The 20,083-nt window shown below is 45.2% G+C and overlaps 1 protein-coding gene across 1 annotated transcript in view; it reads left to right on the top strand.

Moving 5' to 3' along the window:
• The window catches only part of LOC138249825 (putative E3 ubiquitin-protein ligase UNKL), a 668,266-nt gene that overhangs the window by 127,248 nt on the left and 520,935 nt on the right, over positions 1-20,083 (top strand). Inside the window, exon 2 of the mRNA XM_069203952.1 lies at positions 15,658-15,803. Coding sequence (XP_069060053.1) covers positions 15,658-15,803 — 146 coding nt within the window. The remainder of the gene's footprint in view (positions 1-15,657; positions 15,804-20,083) is intronic.

Below are 20,083 nucleotides of genomic sequence, written 5' to 3'. Positions count from 1 at the left end.
AGTCAGCAGCATTTCCCAAATCAACACACTGTTCTCCAGTCCACAGAGCTGACTAAGTACTAGTCCTCAGAGTCTTTACCATTATCATAGTTTCTCTTTCAAGTCAATAACTTTCTCCTTTTAGTTATTGAGGTAGTTCCGCCTTGAGTCCTTCCATTCTCCCCCTCCTGATTCTTAGTAACTCCATCCCGACTGAGGTAGACCTTTGTAGTGCACTGCTGTTGAAGACCAAATAGAGAAACAGAACTGGAGTATTTTCTGTAGCTGTGTGTTTGGTAACTAAAATTACTGGTCTGGTCTGAGGAACCAGAAAAAAAGCAGTGGACCATGCATGTAAATTTCATTGAGTTTGAAAGGCCAATAACTTTCAGGAAGAAATGATCACCCATCAGCCCCCAAACATTGCAAATCATTGGAAGCAAGTTTACAAACTTGTTGAACTCCCTCCCTCACTGTCAGCAACCACCAACATCATCAATCATCACTCAATATATCACCACTCATTGGTGCAATAGTTAGCAGTTACCTCTTACAATACAAGCAGGGAGGTTGAACAGATATTATTTCCTTTTTGAAGGTAGCAACACATGGGAATTTGGCATTGGCACTGGCTGATCCTCTGGGGTAACCTTGCTAGGTGGTGTAAAAAAGGGGATATGCAATGGCATATGAGGGAGGCAGGCATTGTCCCTACTACCTGCAGGGAATGGGGGGGCTTCTTCACTGTACACATGTCCAACTACAATCCGGCCATACATGTGACTAAACAATGGTGAGGCAGGATCAATCCGACACGAAATAATGTTCCACTAGCAATTTATTTTGCAAAGAAAGATAACAGTTAAATGAGAAATAATTAAAAAGTTCTATTGTGGCACTGGCATACTAAGTCCAGGAAGTAGAGTTCATCCTCAAAATCAGGTGTTTCATGCAGAAGTTGGTCAGCAAATACACTTGCTTCTGACCACTCATCCTCTTCATCCTCCTGTGGTGTTTTGGAAACGGAGTAATCAGGTGGTGTTAGAAATGGGGTCTTTGGTTGACAGTCAGGTTACCCCCTGTTCAAGCAAGGACCCTCACTCTAGTCAGGGTAAAAGAGAGTCACCCTCAGCTAACCACTGCTTACCCCCTTGGTAGCTTGGCGCGTGCAGTAGGCTTAACTTCAGAGTGCTAGGTGTGAAGTATTTGTACCAACACACACAGTAACTTAATGAAAACACTACAAAATGACACAACACCAGCTTAGAATAATAGAAAATATTTATCTAAATAAAACAAGACCAAAACGACACAAATCCACAATACACAAGTAAAGTTATCATTAAAAATGCAAAAAGAGTCTTTATGTAGTTTAAAACACACACTAACACCATTAGCGTGAAAATGTACCTTGGGTGCGTCAAAAATATTCCCGCACGGGCGATATTACGTCAAAAAGGGCTTGCGATGCGTCGATTCCATTCACGAGTGGGACCTTGCATCATTTCTCCTTTTGTCGGGTCGGGCACGTCGTTCCTTCTCTCCGCAGGAGAGCAATGCGTCGATCCGGTCAGCACTGTCGGGTCGGGGCAGGCCTTGCGTTCTTTTTACACTCCCAGCGGTGCTTGCGTCGCAAATCCAGCCACACGATGATCCAGAAACCACGCAGCGCAGGTTGTGATCTCCCAGCCTCCGCCAGCGATGCTGTGTGTCATTTCTCCAGCTCCGTGCATTGATTCTTCAGTTGCGTTTCTGGCAAGCATCGATTTCCAGCCACGAAGCCGGCGGCGTGTCGTTTCTTCAGCCGCAGATCGGAGTCACATCGATCTTTTCCCCGCACATCGCTCTGTGCGTGGATTTCCTCCTCTTAGGCTGCCAGCTTCTCCTTTAAGGGTCCCAGGAACTGGATGAGCACCACAGGGCAGAGTAGGAGTCTCTCCAGAGACTCCAGGTGCTGGCAGAGAGAAGTCTTTGCTGTCCCTGAGACTTCAAACAACAGGAGGCAAGCTCTAAATCAAGCCCATGGAGAGTTCTTCTCAAGATGGAAGGCACACAAAGTCCAGTCTTTGCCCTCTTACTCTGGCAGAAGCAGCAACTGCAGGATAGCTCCACAAAGCACAGTCACAGGCAGGGCAGCTCTTCTTCCTCAGCTCTCCACCTCTTCTCCAGTCAGAGGTTCCTCTTGGTTTCCAGAAGTGTTCTAAAGTCAGGGGTTTTGGGTGCCCTTGTTATAACCAATTTCTCCTTTGAAGTAATCCTACTTCAAAGCAAAGTCTCTCTTGATTGTGAAATCCTGCCTTGCCCAGGCCAGGCCTCAGACACTCACCAGGGGGTTGGAGACTGCATTGTATGAGGACAGGCACAGCCCTTTCAGGTGTAAGTGACCACTCCTCCCCTCCCTCCTAGCACAGATGGCTCATCAGGAAATGCAGACTACACCCCAGCTCCCTTTGTGTCACTGTCTAGTGAGAGGTGCCACCAGCCCACTGTCAAACTGACCCAGACAGGGAATCCACAAACAGGCAGAGTCACAGAAATGGTATAAGCAAGAAAAGGCTCACTTTCTAAAAGTGGCATTTTCAAACACGCAATCATTAAAAATCAACTTTACTAAAAGATGTATTTTTAAATTGTGAGCTCAGACACCCCAAACTCCACATGTCCATCCGCCCCCAAAGGGAATCTACACTTTAATCAGATTTAAAGGTATCCCCCATATTAACCTATGAGAGGGACAGGCCTTGCAACAGTGAAAAACTAATTTAGCAATATTTTACTGTCAGGACATATAAAACACATTACTATGGGGGTCATTCCGACCCTGGCGGTCCATGACCGCCATGGCGGAGGGCGGCGGAAGCACCGCCAACAGGCTGGCGGTGCTTCCTGGGCTATTCTGACCGCAGCGGTAAAGCCGCGGTCAGAAAAGGGGAACCGGCTGTTTTCCGCCGGTTTTCCCCTGGCCCAGGGAATCCGCCATGGCGGCGCTGCTTGCAGCACCGCCATGGGGATTCGACCCCCTTCCCGCCAGCCTGTTTCTGGCGGTGTCCACCGCCAGAACCAGGATGGCGGGAACGGGTGCCGTGGGGCCCCTGGGGGCCCCACAAAGATTTTCAAATCGCGACGGGTGCCACTGCACCCGTCGCACCCCTGCAACTCCGTCGGCTCCATTCGGAGCCGGCTTCCTCGTTGCAGGGGCTTTCCCGCTGGGCCGGCGGACGGCCTTTTGGCGGTTGCCCGCCGGCCCAGCGGGAAAGTTGGAATGACCGCCACGGTCTTTTGACCGCGGTGCGGTCATTCGGCGGTAACCGCATGGCGGGCGGCGACCGCCGCCCGCCGCGGTCAGAATGACCGCCTATATGTCCTACCTTAACCGTACACTGCACTCTGCCCTTGGGGCTACCTAGGGCCTACCTTATGGGTGTCTGACATGTAAGAAAAGGGAAGGTTTAGGCCTGGCAAGTGGGTACACTTGCCAAGTCGAATTTACAGTTAAAACTGCACACACAGACACTGCAGTGGCAGGTCTGAGACATGATTACAGAGCTACTTATGTGGGTGGCACAACCAGTGCTGTAGGCCCACTAGTAGCATTTGATTTACAGGCCCTGGGCACCTCTAGTGCACTGTACTAGGGACTTACTAATAAATCAAATATGCCAATCATGGATAAGCCAATTACATACAATTTACACAGAGAGCATATGCACTTTAGCACTGGTTAGCAGTGGTAAAGTGCTCAGAGTTCAAAAGCCAACAGCAACAGGTCAGAGAAATAGGAGGCAGGAGGCAAAAAGATTGGTGATGACCCTGCATAAGCAAAAAAGTCCAACAAGGGTTCTGTCACTTTTTTGGTGTAGCCACAACTCAAAATCAACCTAGAGATGTAAAAAGCCCTGCAAATCCTGATCTGCATTGCTTTGTAAACAAATGTATTGCAAGGCTGCATAGCAGTACCTTGGATCAGGTAGGCATTACATGAGTGGTGCATGGGCATTACCGTGCATCCACCCATGTATTTTGATGCAAAACTGTACATAGATAGAGGTGTAAACATCGGTTTATGCCAAAAATGGTGTACCTCCCTGAGGCTGGTATGACGAGGAGAAATATCTTAATTTCTCTTTGTTTCTTCTTTGCATGCGTGCACATATCTAAAGAGGAAATAGCTTAAAAGGATTCTTTTTTGCAGGAAAGTGTACATTTCTGCACAAAAACTATCCTGACCACAACGCAGGAACCCTTAATGACGCAAGGGTGCCTGTGTTGGTGCTAGGCAGACACAAGTGCTCCAGCTCTAGGAGAGAGCAGAACTGCACCATATTATTGAAAGTATGGCACAGTTCTGCTCCCTCCGCTTCATGCAATTCTCCTCAGCATCTAGGGCTAAACAAACACTCAAAACCCAATATTTTACAATTTTATAAGGAATAACTATAAGATATGTTTGCCAAAGAGAGTTTGCATTTTTTTTATTTCTTGTAAAATATAACACTACATCATGCATTATACTTAATGTACACCTGATATATACACAACCAAAATTATAAAAAAACAAATGGGATTGAAGCAATCATGCACTGCTCCTTTTAATTGTTGATAATTGAAAATATTGTCATGGCTCACAGAGAAATCTAGCCAAACCATGGGAAATGTATCCTTGATCTCACTTCTAAAAATAATTCCCTGTATTTTGTAAGTCCTAAAAACATTTGTTGAGAATACTATACCTATTACAGCTCTTGATTTTAACCCCTTCACTGAAAAATGCACTTGTTCTAACAGTAGTCCTCTCATTCCTGTTGTGGTAATTATTTATTTAAAACTACACAATGCACATATTTTGGCAGCCTGACACATTCTCAGCTTGAAAGCTCTTATTACATCTCACCAGCATCACGATCACTCCGTTTGCTGGCAAGCCAAAAGGTTTGAATTCATAGCCCTGAACCAGATACATAATGGATTACATGGCTCAACTGCAGATTGTGTTTACAAATAATTTTCACCATCCTGCTTGACAGTACGCCTTGTGGCTGGTCTTGGAAAACTGTTATACAGTCTTCCAGCTGCAATACAAACTGTATGGTGAAAAACACTTCTTCTGAAAATCTATTACATTACCTTGTCATCGTGTAACTATCATCAAACCATTCCAGAAGCAACTGAAGGCTCACCTATTCCTCCAAGTGTTTGGTCTTCAATTACTTCATAGTCTCCTTCCACGTTATCCTTTGTATCTGGTGCTTTGTAACATAAACATAGGAACCCCTAAACCAGGAGCCTCAAGAATGAAATTTGACTTTCAGGGGTATATTTATACTCTGTTTGCACTGAATTAGTGTCATTTTGTTTACTCTAATTCAGTGCAAAACTAACTCCATATTTATACTTTGGTGCTAGACCCGTCTAGCACCAAATTTATGGAGTTAAAGTCATTTTCTGGAAGTGGAGACCTACCTTGCCTTAATGAGATGCAAGGTAGGCGTTCCTGTGCAAACAATGACTCTATTGCCTTAACATCATATTTAGGGGCCTATTTATACTCTGCGGCATATTTATACTCTGTGTGCACCGAATTAGTGTAATTTTTTTTACTCTAAGGGCCATATTTATACTTTTTGACGCACAACTGCGCCAACGCAGTTGTGCGTCAAAAAGTTTACCGCAGGCTAACGCCATTCCAACGCGCCATGCGGGCGCCTTATTTATGGAATGACGTTAGCCAGCGCTGCGGACTGGTACACGTCGAAAAAAATGACTCACACCAGGCAGGGCCGGCGCATGGGAAAATGGGGGTTGTGCGTCAAAAAATGGTGCAAGTCAGGTCTGAGGCAAAATCAGGCCTCAAACCGGACTTGCGCCATTGTTTTTGACGCCCAACCCCCATTGACATAACTCCTGTCATAGCAAAGACAGGAGTCATGCCCCCTTGGTCATTGGGCATAGTGGCATGTAGGGGGGCCCAAATCAGGGCCCCCTACGCCACTTAAAAAAATGGAAAAAATATACTTACCAGAACTTACCTTTCCTTCCCTGGGATGGGTCCCTACATCCTTGGGTGTCCTCCTGGGGTGGCCAAGGGTGGCAGGGGGTGTCCCTGGGGGCATGGGAGGGCACCTCTGGGCTCCTTCTGAGCCCACAGGTCCCTTAACGCCTGCCCTGACCCAGGCGTTAAAAAACAGCGCCCATTAGGCTGGGTGCCGTATTTTAAGGCCCGCCACCTCCTGTGCGTCAAAATGACGCCAGAGTATAAATAAGGCGCACAGGCCTTAAAGCCATTTTTTTAGAAGGGAACACCTACCTTGCATATAATTAATGCAAGGCAGGTTTCCCCTTCCAAAAAATTACGCACATGGTGGGATTTTGACGTCTGCGGGGTCGGGCGTCAAAGTATAAATATGGGGCAGGATTTGCGCCGAATGTGCGTCAACATTTTTGACGCACATCAAGTAGAGTATAAATATGCCCCTAATTTGGTGCAAAACTAAATCCATATTTATACTTTGGTGCTAGACCCGTCTAGCACCAAGGCCCTGCTTTATACTTTTTGTGCATCGCATTAACGTCATTTTTTGACTCAAAAGTGGCGCAAACGTACAAAATATTGGGCCTTATTTATACTTTTTGCTGCAAAACTGCACTAACTCAGTTTTGCACCAAAAAGTTTAGCACCGGCTTGCACCATTTCTGTGCATCAGCCGGGCACCATATTTATGGAATGGTGCAAGCCGGTGCAAAGGGTAGGCTAGAGTTAAAAATAAATGACTTTAGTCGGGTGGGGCTGGCAGTATAGAAGAAGAGGGTTTAGCACCAGAAAATGACTTTAGGCAGGTTAGAGTAAAAAAAAGTGACTCTAACCAGATTAGCGTCAATTTATGGTGCTAAACCTACCATGCCACATGAGTCCTGCTTTAGAAAAGGCAGGAGTCACGCCCACCACCCCAATGGCCAGCACAGAGGACAAGGGTCCCTTGGGCATGGCCATTGCACCCTGTGCCATGTATGGGGGCCCATTTCAGGCCCCCATATGGCACTTTCAAAAATAAAATGCAATCTTACCTGTACTTACCTGGGATGGGGGTCCCTCATCCTCTGCAGTCCCTCTGGTGTGGGTGGGGGTGCCCCTGGGGCCTGGGGAGGGCACCTGTGGGCTTATTCCATGGTGTTTCACCATGGAAATAGGCCCACAGGTCCCCTAACGCCTGCCCTGACCCAGGCAAGCTTTGCCCCATTTTTTGACCCCTCCTCCCACCCTTGCAACATTTTTGCATGGGAGTATGAATATGGAGTTAAGGCCATGGAGTCATTTTTTGCACAGGAACGCCTACCTTGCATCTCATTAAAGCAAAGTAGGTTTCCACTTCCAAAAAATGACTTTAACTCCATAAATTTAATGCTAAACGCGTCTAGCACCAAAGTATAAATATGGAGTTAGTTTTGCACCGAATTAGAGTAAAAAAAAAGTGACGCTAATTCAATGCAGAGTATAAATATGCCCCTTAGCATCAAAAAATGACGCTAATCTGGTTACAGTCATTTATTTTGACTCTAACCTGCCTAACGTCATCTTTTTTTACGCTAGCCTACCCTTTGCACCGGCTTGCACCATTCCATAAATATGGTGCCCAGCTGGTGCTAAAAAATGGTGCAAGCCGGTGCAAAACTTTTTGGTGCAAAACTGCATTAGTGCAGTTTTGCACCAAAAAGTATAAATAAGGCCCTCAGTACTTTTTTCAGTACTTTTTTCAGTACATTTCACATTAAGGAATTGCATACTCCTTCCTATTTCCGCTTTTTTATGTCTTATCATTCCACCTTCTAGGTTTTCCTTCACATAGTTAACACTCTTTTGGTGCACCTTCTTTTTTAAAGCCCTTAAATGATGACAGAGTGCCTAGGGGTAGATGAAGCTCTGGCATTAGCAACACCATTGTTGTCCCAGTTATAACTTCCTATGTTCACCCTCTACACTTGTGACATTTTTTATTGCAAAGGACACTCCCGATGTAGGAAACGACTGCAGAGTTATGCTTTTGATTCTCAGTTGACTCCTATGGCCTTTGTGCCTTCTTAGTGAGGATGGCCTTTCATTAAACAGGATATGTTGTGATGGAGTAACACAAATCAGCTACTTCACTCATCTAGATATGCTTTAAGACATGTTGTTCACATCATCCACACCTGGCTGCCCAGCACATAATGGAAGCCTAATCCTATTTTTTTCTAAGAACACCAAGATATACTATAATCCTGGATCAATGCATGAACCATGACAACTTCAAACTCCAACTTTCACCAATTGCAAAGTCAATTGGATTCACCCTGGACACCAACCTCACTCTCATGTTGCCTTTTTTAGAGTTTGCGGGATGCGTTACTCCCTCACAAACATGTTGGATAGCCCGTCTGCCTTTTTACAAGTGCATTATATCATGATGTGCTTCTAATTAGGCTGACGGGAAATCAGTCACATTTGTGACAAAGTAAACATGTCCATCAAATCCTAAATCAGGCACAGACTGTCTGGTACCACCTCTCTCTTCTGAAGAAATTTAAACTGTTTCCTCTAAGAAACAACTTCAGAACTGCTGTTTATGCCCTTGGACTGTTGCATCTGGACGAATACCCTACTCCATGGTGTCCCAGGGTCCACACTCACACTGACACCCCTTATGGGGGATCCTACATGCTACAGCATGTCTGAACCTGAATGAATATGACCACATCACCCCAATCCTGATGGAACTCCATTGGCTCAGCTTGCCAGTTCATGGCATCTTCAAAATCAGCTTCATCCTTTGCAAAGCCATCATAACTAGCACCGCCTCCTGTGTTAAGAACAAGTTCACCCCCTCTGGCAATTCTCTGCACACTCACACAAGGGTACCATCAGATTGCAGACTCAGAAGTGTAAAAAGAAATACAAGATGCATGTGTATTCAATCCACGCTAACCAGATTTGAAACAACCTTCCTGAATCCATCAGGACTGCCCGAACGCCACTTCAAATCAGGAAAGAGCTGATGACTCAACTTAAAAAAAAACACTAAATCAATTTATTAACCATGCAAAAAACACCATCCTCTCCTATTACTCATTGACTTTATGCTTGTCTTTAACCATATACAGCGCTCTGCTACATTTTGGCTATGTTCACACTATAGAAATACCATGTACATGTATACATAAACATATGAAGATGTACTATACTGAATGGAGTCTACTCAGAGCTTCACTGCACTCATGGATTTACCTGTGTAACTAGAAATAATTTTTCCAGCCATAATAATATTCAATGTTCTCTGTTCACATTCCAATTTTGTGCTGATTATTTTCAGCTGCCATTGGACTGTTGCTAGAAGCTGTGTTTGTTCTTTTATTAATATAACAGTATTTCAATGCAAAATGGTAGATCCATTCTGGGTCAAATTTTATTTTCATTTACAAGCATTGTGGTGGCATCATCGCTATAAACTCATGCTCATTCTCCTTTCAGTTCCTACTCCTGTCTTATAGACACAAGATGGTGGAATCTTTCTTTGCCACGGGTTAGGAGTCTAAATTGTCCAATAACCTTTGCCTGGCATTTGATTTTCCTTAATCCTACCTCATTTCCCCATATATTCAGTGATTGTGCATAGATATGAGGTATAGCGCTACTATTAATTTTATACATATATGCATAGTACATTGAAACTTGCGCTAAAACGTCTTTCTATTCTGCACCTACTGCAATTAACCTTGCAGAGCTCAAAAAGTGACAGAGGTACCAGTAACAGCCCTGCGCCTTTTAACAACAGCCACCAATATCTCCAGCCCCTCGACCCCTTCTCCCACCTGAGAATGTGCTGGTTCCCATATTAGTGCAAGCCTTTTACAAACAAATGTGCATGCTGTGTACAGTTGCACGCTGTACTTGCACATTTGATTGTGTTTGAAAAGTATACTTACCCCTGAACCAGGAATTATGAGAACATTTCATGCCATAACTCCCAGGGCCACAATTTGATTTATTTGCCTAGTGTGTTTCAGAGCACAGTTGCCTGCTACATTCTCTGCAACTGATGTAACCATGCCATGCTCAAAGAGCACCAAGGCCAATATTTATACTTTTTTAGCGCCGCATTTGTGCCGCTTTTTTACGCAAAAGCAGCGCAAACCTACAAAATACAATTGTATTTTGTAAGTTTGCGCCGCTTTTGCGACATAAATTTACGCAAATGTGGCGCAAAAAAAGTATAAATGTGGGCCCAAGACCCTTATGTGATTTGCACTTCCACTCTTTTGTTCATTCAAATTGCACTCTACGTATTACACACTGTTGTAGTTTATTCAAAGAATTCTTTTGGCGTCATCAAAAGTAGATGAGTGGATTGTTTTCAAACGTGGAATTTAAATTGTAAATCAGGCTGCAGTATCAACAATGCTGCATTTTCATTAGCTCCTAGCTGAATGAAATCGATATCTACCCAGGAGATTCATAGCTGGTTCTAGTTCCTCATTACAGTTTCAATCCACATATCACCATGTCATCTTCCGATAACAGCTGCTGTAAATATTGCAGAGTTCTAATAGTTCTAATTAAGAAGTAAAATGTTCACCTTGTCCTCAATATGTGTGCACTGAAGAATGCTAGACGTAGCAGCTACCTATCTCATTAACTATTTTAGCCCCTTCAAAAATACAATATAATACACAAAAAAATACTAAAAACCCATATTTCCCCCACTTTTTTTAAAGTAGTGTGTTTCTTATCTACATTAACTCTTCAATGTTCATTTAATTTGTCTTGTGCAGTAGGTAGGAAATGCTTTAAATTACACAACTCCCATTTCAGCAAAATGTCATTCAGGATTGCCTCACTTTTGTCATGAATATAGAAAGTTAGCACTCTAGTTGTGCATTATAGCTCCTTGGAGAAGGTACAAAACACTGATGGGGTTGTTAACTGACATACTGCTGCTGGTGTTAAAAGTATGTTTCACGTGAAATAGACTTGTTCCCCACATGACTGAGGAAAATAATTGAGAATTTATAGAAAATGTGTCCTTATTTTAGTTTTCTATATCACCAACAATGATTTAATTGGCAAAATGAAACCTCCTAATCTGTTCATTTACTTACTGCAATCTCCTCCTGAAAATGATTTCAATTCTACAGCTCATATTCCAGTAACATTCAGGAGTGCCTCACTTTGTGAATAATATAAATGCTAGGGCTATACTCCTTCATTAGATTTATGTGGCTAAGCTACAGAGAACACTGGGGAATCAACTGACTGTTGGAAGTACATTTTACCCAGAATGTCAGGCATCTACTCACATGGACAAATATCTTATTTGTGAAGGTATAGAAAATGTTAACTTCTAGAGCACCTCCCATTATTTCCATGAGAAAATTATGACAAACCGTTTTCTCTCAAATATGGCTAGCAAATCCCCGCATAGCAGCAGCATTTTTTCACAGGTTAAATTCATCTTACAACTCACCACAGTTCAATTAATGTAAGTAATATAACACCACCAACAAATGATTTATTTTGTGACTAACGGTTGCTATGACCTCTTCTATATACTTGTTCTTGTGACCTCAAATCCAGACATTCACTACTTTTCAATTGATTCTTGTAACCTTCCACCTAAATAGTAATATAACTAGGACACCTTCTATCAATGTTTTTGTGAATTTCACCCCAACTGTTAAGGATTGAATTTTCAATAGCAATATTATCTCGGTGAAATGGGGTGGGACCCGGAGACAGTAGCATAACAAAACTTGAGGGGGCCCCCTGCACAGTACATGGAGTGGCCCTCCCTTGGGACTCACTCAGGAGGTCTCAGGCCAGTGTACTGTGCAGAGGGGGCCCCCCCCGGAGCTCTGGACCTCCCTCCCACACCACAGGGCTTAGGGGTTGTTAGAAATGGAGTCTTTGGTTGGCAGTCAGGTTACCCCCTGTCCAAGCAAGGACCCTCACTCTAGTCAGGGTAAAAGAGAATCACCCTCAGCTAACCCCTGCTTACCCCTTGGTAGCTTGGCACGAGCAGTAGGCTAAACTTCAGATAGCTAAGTGTAAAGTATTTGTACCAATACACACAATAACCTAATGAAAACACTACAAAATGACACAACACAGGTTTAGAAAAATAGAGAATATTTATCTAAACAAAACAAGAACAAAATGACAAAAATCCACAATACACAAGTCAAGTTATCAGTTAAAAAGCAAAAAGAGTCTTTATGTAGTTTTAAACACACACTAACACTGTAAGCGTGAAAATGTACCTCAGGTGCATCACAAATAACCCCACACTGTCGAGTGTGCGTCAAAAAGGGCTTGCGATGCATCGATTTCACTCACGAGCGAGACCTTGCGTCGTTTCTCCTCTCGTCTGGTCGGGGTGTGCCGTTTCTTCTCTCCGCAGCACAGCGATGTGTCGATCCGGTCAGCACTCTCGGGTCCGGGCAGGCCTTGTGTTGTTTTTACACGCCCAGCGGTACTTGCATCAGAAATACAGCCGCACGATGACCCGAAAACCACGCAGTGCGGGTTGCGATCTCCCAGCCTCTGTCAGCGATGCTGCGTGTCGTTTCTCCAGCTCCGTGCGTCGATTCTTCGGTCCCGTTACAGGAGAGCGTTGATTTTCAGCCACAAAGCCGGCGGTGCATTGATTTCCCAGCCGCAGATCGGAGTCACGTCGATCTTTCCCCCGCACTGCGTTCTGTGTGTGGATTTCTTCCTCTTAGGCTGCCAGCTTCTCCATCAGGGTCCCAGGAACTGGATGGGCACCACAGTGCAGAGTAGGACTCCGGAGACTCCAGGTGCTGGCAGAGAGAAGTCTTTGCTGTCCCTGAGACTTCAAACAACAGGAGGCAAGCTCTAAATCAAGCCCTTGGAAATCTTCACAAGATGGAAGGCACACAAAGTCCGGTCTTTGCCCTCTTACTCTGGCAGAAGCAGTACTAAGCACAGTCAGAGGCAGGGCAGCTCTTCTTCCTCAGCTCTTCAGCTATTTTCCAGGCAGAGGTTCCTTTTGGTTTCCAGAAGTTTTCTTCAGAGTGGTTTTGGGTGCCCTTCTTATACCCAATTTCCCCTTTGAAGTAGGCCTACTTCAAAGCAAAGTCTGTTGTGAATGGGAAATCCTGCCTTGCCCAGGCCAGGCCCCAGACACTCACCAGGGGGTTGGAGACTGCATTGTGTGAGGGCAGGCACAGCCCTTTCAGGTGTGAGTGACCACTCCTACCCTCCCTCCTAGCACAGATGGCTCATCAGGATATGCAGGCTACACCCCAGCTCCCTTTGTGTCAATGTCTAGTGTGAGGTGCAACCAGCCCAACAGTCAAACTGACCCGGACAGGGAATCCACAAACAGGCAGAGTCACAGAAATGGTATAAGCAAGAAAATGATCGCTTTCTAAAAGTGGCATTTTCAAACACACAGGGGGTCATTCTGACCCTGGCGGTCATGGACCGCCAGGGCCAACGACCGCGGGAGCACCGCCAACAGGCTGGCGGTGCTCCCATGGGCATTCTGACCACGGCGGTACAGCCGCGGTCAGAAACGGGAAACCGGCGGTGTCCCGCCGGTTTCCCGCTGCCAAAGGGAATCCTCCATGGCGGCGCTGCAAGCAGCGCCGCCATGGGGATTCCGACCCCCTTACCGCCAGCCTGGTTCTGGCGGTTTTGACTGCCAGAACCTGGCTGGCGGTAACAGGTGTCGTGGGGCCCCTGGGGGCCCCTGCAGTGCCCATGCCAATGGCATGGGCACTGCAGGGGCCCCCTAACAGGGCCCCACCAAGATTTTCAGTGTCTGCGACGGGTGCAACTGCACCCGTCGCACCCCTTCCACTCCGCCGGCTCCATTCGGAGCCGGCATCCTCATGGAAGGGGGTTTCCCGCTGGGCTGGCGGGCGGCCTTCTGGTGGTCGCCCGCCAGCCCAGCGGGAAACTCAGAATTACCGCGCCGGTCTTTTGACCGCGCAGCGGTATTCTGCCGGCGGGACTTTGGCGGGCGGCCTCTGCCGCCCGTCAAAGTCAGAATGACCCCCACAATCTTAAAATCAACTCTACTAAAAGATGTATTTTTTAAATTTTGAGCTCAGAGACCCTAAACTCCACATGTCCATCCGCTCCCAAAGGTAATCTACATTTTAATCATATTTAAAGGTAGCCCCCATGTTAACCTAGAGAGGGACAGGCCTTGCAACAGTGAAAAACGAATTTAGCAGTATTTAACTGTCAGGACATATACAACACATTACTATGGGTGTCATTCCAATGTTGGTGGGCGGCGGAGGCCGCCCGCCAGAATTCCCCCCTCCGAAATACCGTGCCGCGGTCAAAAGACCGCGGCGGGTATTACAAGTTTTCCCCTGGGCTGGCGGGCGGTTGCTGAAAAACCGCCCGCCAGCCCAGGGGAAAACGACCTTCCCACGAGGATGCCGGCTCGTAATCGAGCCGGCGGAGTGGGAAGGTGCGACGGGTGCAGTGGCACCCGTCGCGTATTTCAGTGTCTGCAAGGCAGACACTGAAATACTTTGCGGGGCCCTCTTACGGGGGCCCCTGCCGTGCCCATGCCATTGGCATGGGCACGGCAGGGGCCCTCAGGGGCCCCGCGACCCCCCCTACCGCCATCCTGTTCATGGCGGCTTTCCCGCCATGAACAGGATGGTGGTAGGGGGGGTCGGAATCCTCATGGCTGCGGAGCGCGCTCCGCAGCCATGGAGGATTCACACGAGCAGCGGAAAGTCGGCGGGAGACCGCTGACTTTCCGCTTCTGACCGCGGCTGAACCGCCGCGGTCAGAATGCTCGTTGGAGCACCGCCAGCCTGTTGGCGGTGCTCCCGTGGTCGGTGGCCCTGGCGGCCACCGGCCGCCAGGGTCAGAATGACCCTCTATATGTCCTACCTTAATCATACACTGCACCCTGCCCTTGGGGCTACCTAGGGCCTACCTTAGGGGTTTCTGACATGTAAGAAAAGGGAAGGTATAGGCCTGGCAAGTGGGTACACTTGCCAAGTCGAATTTACAGTTAAAAACTGCACACACAGACACTGCAGTGGCTGGTCTGAGACATGATTACAGAGCTACTTATGTGGGTGGCACAACCAGTGCTGCAGGCCCACTAGTAGCATTTGATTTAAAGGCCCTGGCACCTAGTTCACTTTACTAGGGACTTACTAGTGAACCAAATATGCCAATCATGGATAAGCCAATTACATACACATTTTGTACAGGAGCACTTGCACTTTAGCACTGGTTAGCAGTGGTAAAGTGCCCAGAGTAACAAAAACAGCAAAAACAGCAAAAACTGAGTCCAGCACACATCAACAACCTGGGGAACAGAGGCAAAAAGTTAAGGGAGACCACGTCAAGGATGAAAAGTCTAACAGGGGGCCTTTACTACACCTCTGCTCTGAGGTATTTATTGTTTGGGGTTGATCTGAATCTACCCCCGTCAATAACTACCTGCAAATGCCTTTTGCCTTGTATACATTGCTTAAATATGCTTATTGAACCTGACCTGTCATCCAAGTTTTTAAATGATAGAATTCAATTCTTATCAGTTTACTGCAGTCCCTCGACTATGCAAAGGACTGTTAAGCGCAATGTTCTTGAGATCTGACCTGTATACAGAAATGTTACAATCTGTTTTTGTCATCTTCCTATCTTAATAGATATTCAGGAGTTTTATGAAGTGACGTTGCTGGACTTGCACAAGACCTGTGAGGAGAAGCTGCAAGATGCAGAGGATGTTACTGTGTTGTGGGCGGATGGAGCCTCTCCAGCTTCTGCTAAGGGAAATCTGCAGGAAGTCCCAGAGGTATGATTAGAAATACCCAATGAATAATACAAATATCACACATCAGAGATATCTATTGGAAAATCAAAGCGTTATGTCAATACCCTGTGAAGCAGCTCTGATGTGCATGAGGGAGTACGGTCTACTTGTATGTATTATTATGCTGTAGAAAAATCCCTTTCATAACACTGTTCTGTAAAATAGTAATATCTGCTAAAAAACACAGGCCCATATTAATACTTGTTATCAGTGTGTTTGCGTCATTTTTTGACGCACAATCGGCGCAAACTTTTTGTGTCAAAAAGCGGTGCAAATGCGTTCTAAAAAAGTATAAATATGGGCCACAGTGTGATGCCTTTTATGAAAAGTTCACTGGCAGGGCTCCTGCAAGAGGAAAGTCTGTTTGACCCAACAGTGTATTCATGTTACTTTAGAGAGATGGTGGCATTCAAGCTGAATTCTTCATCAGCACATAGGATGAGAAAGTTGCTCCTTTCCCTATAGTCTTGTTTATTACATTTTCTCTACACATGGAGGCTATTTCTTATTTGTGCAGTGTAAAAGGATAAGGGCCAGGTGGACTAGCTTTTGTTTGCATTCCGTTTGCGAATTGCAAATTGTGAGTCGCAAAACAAAATGTACAACAGTGGTAACCACAATGTTTGGATTTCCAAATGGGCTGCAAGGAATGTGCCTCATGAATAGTTATGATGCAGGTTGCAATTTGCAACCCATTTAGAAATGGGCGTGCTCACAGGGATGGCAGGTCAGCAGACCACCATGTCCATGACTGCTTTTTCAATAAAGCAGTTTTTTTCAATGCAGCCTGTTTTCCTTAAAAGAAAATGGGACGCATTTCAAAAATGAAAATGAAAAAGTTTTCTTTTCAGTTTTCCAGAGCAGGCAGTGGTCCGCAATCAACAATTTGATTTTTAGCAATTTGTTGCAATCTGGTGTCCTCTGTGGCTTTTTATGGTGGTACTGTATGCCAGCTGGCCTCAAATTAGTACTAGTTATGACTACTTGAGGAAATGTGCATAAATCTAAATCTGAGAACTAAATCTACATATAAATCTGAGAACTCCGCAACTCTAGACCTAATTATGCAGAAACTCGACATGCTACATACGCTTGCTCAATAGACAAAATCCACCTCAGAAACTATACAAACCGACCTTGCATCTGGGAAACAAGAAATGATACAACTGGGTGGCAAAGTCTCTGAAATAGAATCATGGATAACGAGCACAAGATTAGCGAAAAGGAAGAAAAACATAGGAAACAGCGTTCACAGTAAGTTACTACATCAAACTTAATACATCCTTAGATGCACCGTGCTCCTGGCAGGAGGATCTTCCTCACTCCTCCAATGTTTCCAAAGGAAACCAAACTGAGTCGAACAAGTGTCAGGGCACTCATTAATAAGAGTTCAGTCCTCCATGTGTGTCAAGACTTGGTAAGCCATCAAATATGAGTTGGACCAGGATAGTAGGCAAAGTTCAGTTTAATCTTGAAATTTAAAGTCCATTAAAGCAACAAAAACCATAAGCTTAAAAAACGCTTCTGGAATCCCCATCACAAGCAAAATATACTCAGGTATCTACAATAAAGCAACATCCCAAAGTAAGCCCTATTTGATTTCAAAACTAAGATGCAAATAACTGCTCACTTAATAATAAACTCCAATAATTGCAACCTGTATGATTTAAAGGTGAGCGAGTGGACTGATAATGGGGACTTTCCACCATTATTTAGCTGGTAATTCTGACTTGGGTTGAAATTAACTTGAATACTTCTATTACTTATTACAGTGGATTTTCTACTTAACATACTAAGCAGTATGGCGTACATTTTGGACGATGACATACGGGGTACGTAGAAATCCTGTTGCAATTATTGGAGTTTATTATTAAGTGAGCAGTTATTTGCATGTTAGTTTTGCCATCAAATAGGGCTTACTTTGGGATTTGCTTTATTGTGGATACCTGACTACATTTTGCTTGTGATGGGAATTCCAGAAGCGTTTTTTAAGCTTACCGTTCGGAAATCCCTCTAATTATTATGGAAGGTATGCTTCATAGTTCTCATAGCATATCATTATTTTGGCAATAGGAGGAGCTGTCAACGATAGGATTTTCTTTAACTCTTTTTTGACTCCTGTTAAATTTTGGGACACATTTTCTATATTCACCGTGCACGCGGGTGTCATGACCATTTTGATGCTACTGACCTCTCCAATTTGTCTTTTTTCCTCCTGTTTTTTCTTGTTCTTTTCTTGTTCTTTTCCTCTTTTGTCTAAATATTAGATGTCACTCTCCTTGTTAATCATAGTTACATGATATGATTTCATGTTACTTTGCTCTGGTATGGACTATTAGCTTATATTATGGTGGCCTTCTATGTAACGTAATGCTCTTATTATTATATTATTATTATTTTATGTCACACAAAGTCACATATTTTGATAGGTTTTCTCACAAAAGTCAAGGGGGCAATGATACTGGATGCTCAGTGGGATGAGCTTCACTGTAATCATGGTTACCATTTATATTTCTTACAGCCCTGATGAAGTCTTTGAGAATATTTATCTCATAGGACGAAACACATGTTGGCTGTTGTTGCATTATGGATAATGGTTTCAATTATGGTTTTTGTTGCTTTAATGGACTTTAAATTTCAAGATTAAACTGAACTTTGCCTACTATCCTGGTCCGACTCATATTTGATGGCTTACCAAGTCTTGACACACATGGAGGACTGAACTCTTATTCATGAGTGCCCTGACACTTGTTCGCCATAGAATCATGGATAAACCTCCTGGAAGACCACAAACACAACTCTTCTAAAACTTTATCAGCCACCACCGCAAGTCTGGCTTGACTGGAAAAGAACATCACCGAGCTCGAAGACAGAAATAGAAGGGGCAACTTGCATGTTTTTTACTTCTTGAAGGTAGTGAAACCAAGCTCCTTCCTGTGCAACCTTCATTGATACCAGCCTTACATTGATAATAATATCAGACAAATCTAGTGCCATCCAATGGGTACTTAGCTGTTGTCCAATTGTTATCAAAACTGCGTTTTGACCCACATGTTGGACAATGCAAAAATCACTAACATTTTCCCGGACTACCTGCAATACAGTAACCTGGGGGCACTATACAACTCACTTCAATATGTATTGAATCAATGTTGAGAATATGCTGGCACCATGGCCCTCATTTGGGACATGGGGGATAGCCCGCCGCCAACCATGCTAACGGTCGACAGAAGACCGCCAGTGGCGGCAGCAGGCATCCCGCCATATTCTGACGCATGGAGCCTCAATGCCATTGATGGCGGTGAGGCTCGCCATGCGCCATGCTGGGAGTCGGTGGCGGGGGTGGATGCTGCTCCACCCTCATCGCCACATCAGTCCATACCCCGCCACGCCTATAATGATGCAGTTATAGGCGTGGCGGTGTATGGAGATGCGGTGATGATGGTGGAGCAGCATCCAAGGAGCCCGTTCCCTCCAAGAGCATCGCCACGGAACAGTTAAGTGCTGTCCAAGAGGTAAGGGGTGTGTGTGTGGGGGTTTGTGAAGGGGGGATGTGTGTCTGAGTGTATGAATGCATGTGTGCATTGGTGTATAAGGATGTGGGGGTTTGGGGTTTGGGGGGGACCTGTATGAAGGGCGGGGTGGGGGATAGTGAGGGGGGAGCTGGGAGGCCTACATGGAGATTTGGGTGAAAAGGTTTGGGGGTCAGTTTTCAGGTTTTGGGGTGGGGTGGGGGCAGTTCTAGGGGCTTGGGGGGTGGGTGGTGTAGTAGCAAGGGGGGAACCTGGCGTGTCACATACAGGTGACAGGAATTAGATTGTCTGTCACCCGTATTCTTTCCGCCAGGAAATCTCTGGTGGAAATGGGATAATTCCACCGCCGGTCCGGCCTCCACCGCCGGGTCGAATGTGCCTACCGTCGGTCGATTCTGGCCTGGCGGTGAGTGGTTTGCAGCCAGTTCACTACTGTGTTCAGAATATGGGAGTCTGGACCGCCATGCCGTTGGCAGTAATGACCACCACCGCCGGCATGGCGGTCATTACCACCATGTTCATAATGACCACCTATGTGAACTTTATGCTGGTACTAGGCTGATAATATGTTGGTTCTAAGTAGACACCTTACTGATAACTCATAGAAAATCTATTAGCTCTACGTTGACACTATGTTGATATTATGTTCATACTATAATGGCAGTAAGTGGAGAATATACTGCAAACTGTACATTGTACTCCATAACTATGAAACACATTGGGTACCAT

This window comes from Pleurodeles waltl, chromosome 8, assembly GCF_031143425.1.
Source record: "Pleurodeles waltl isolate 20211129_DDA chromosome 8, aPleWal1.hap1.20221129, whole genome shotgun sequence".
Taxonomy (NCBI): domain Eukaryota; kingdom Metazoa; phylum Chordata; class Amphibia; order Caudata; family Salamandridae; genus Pleurodeles; species Pleurodeles waltl.
This window is presented reverse-complemented; position numbering and strand designations above follow the sequence as displayed.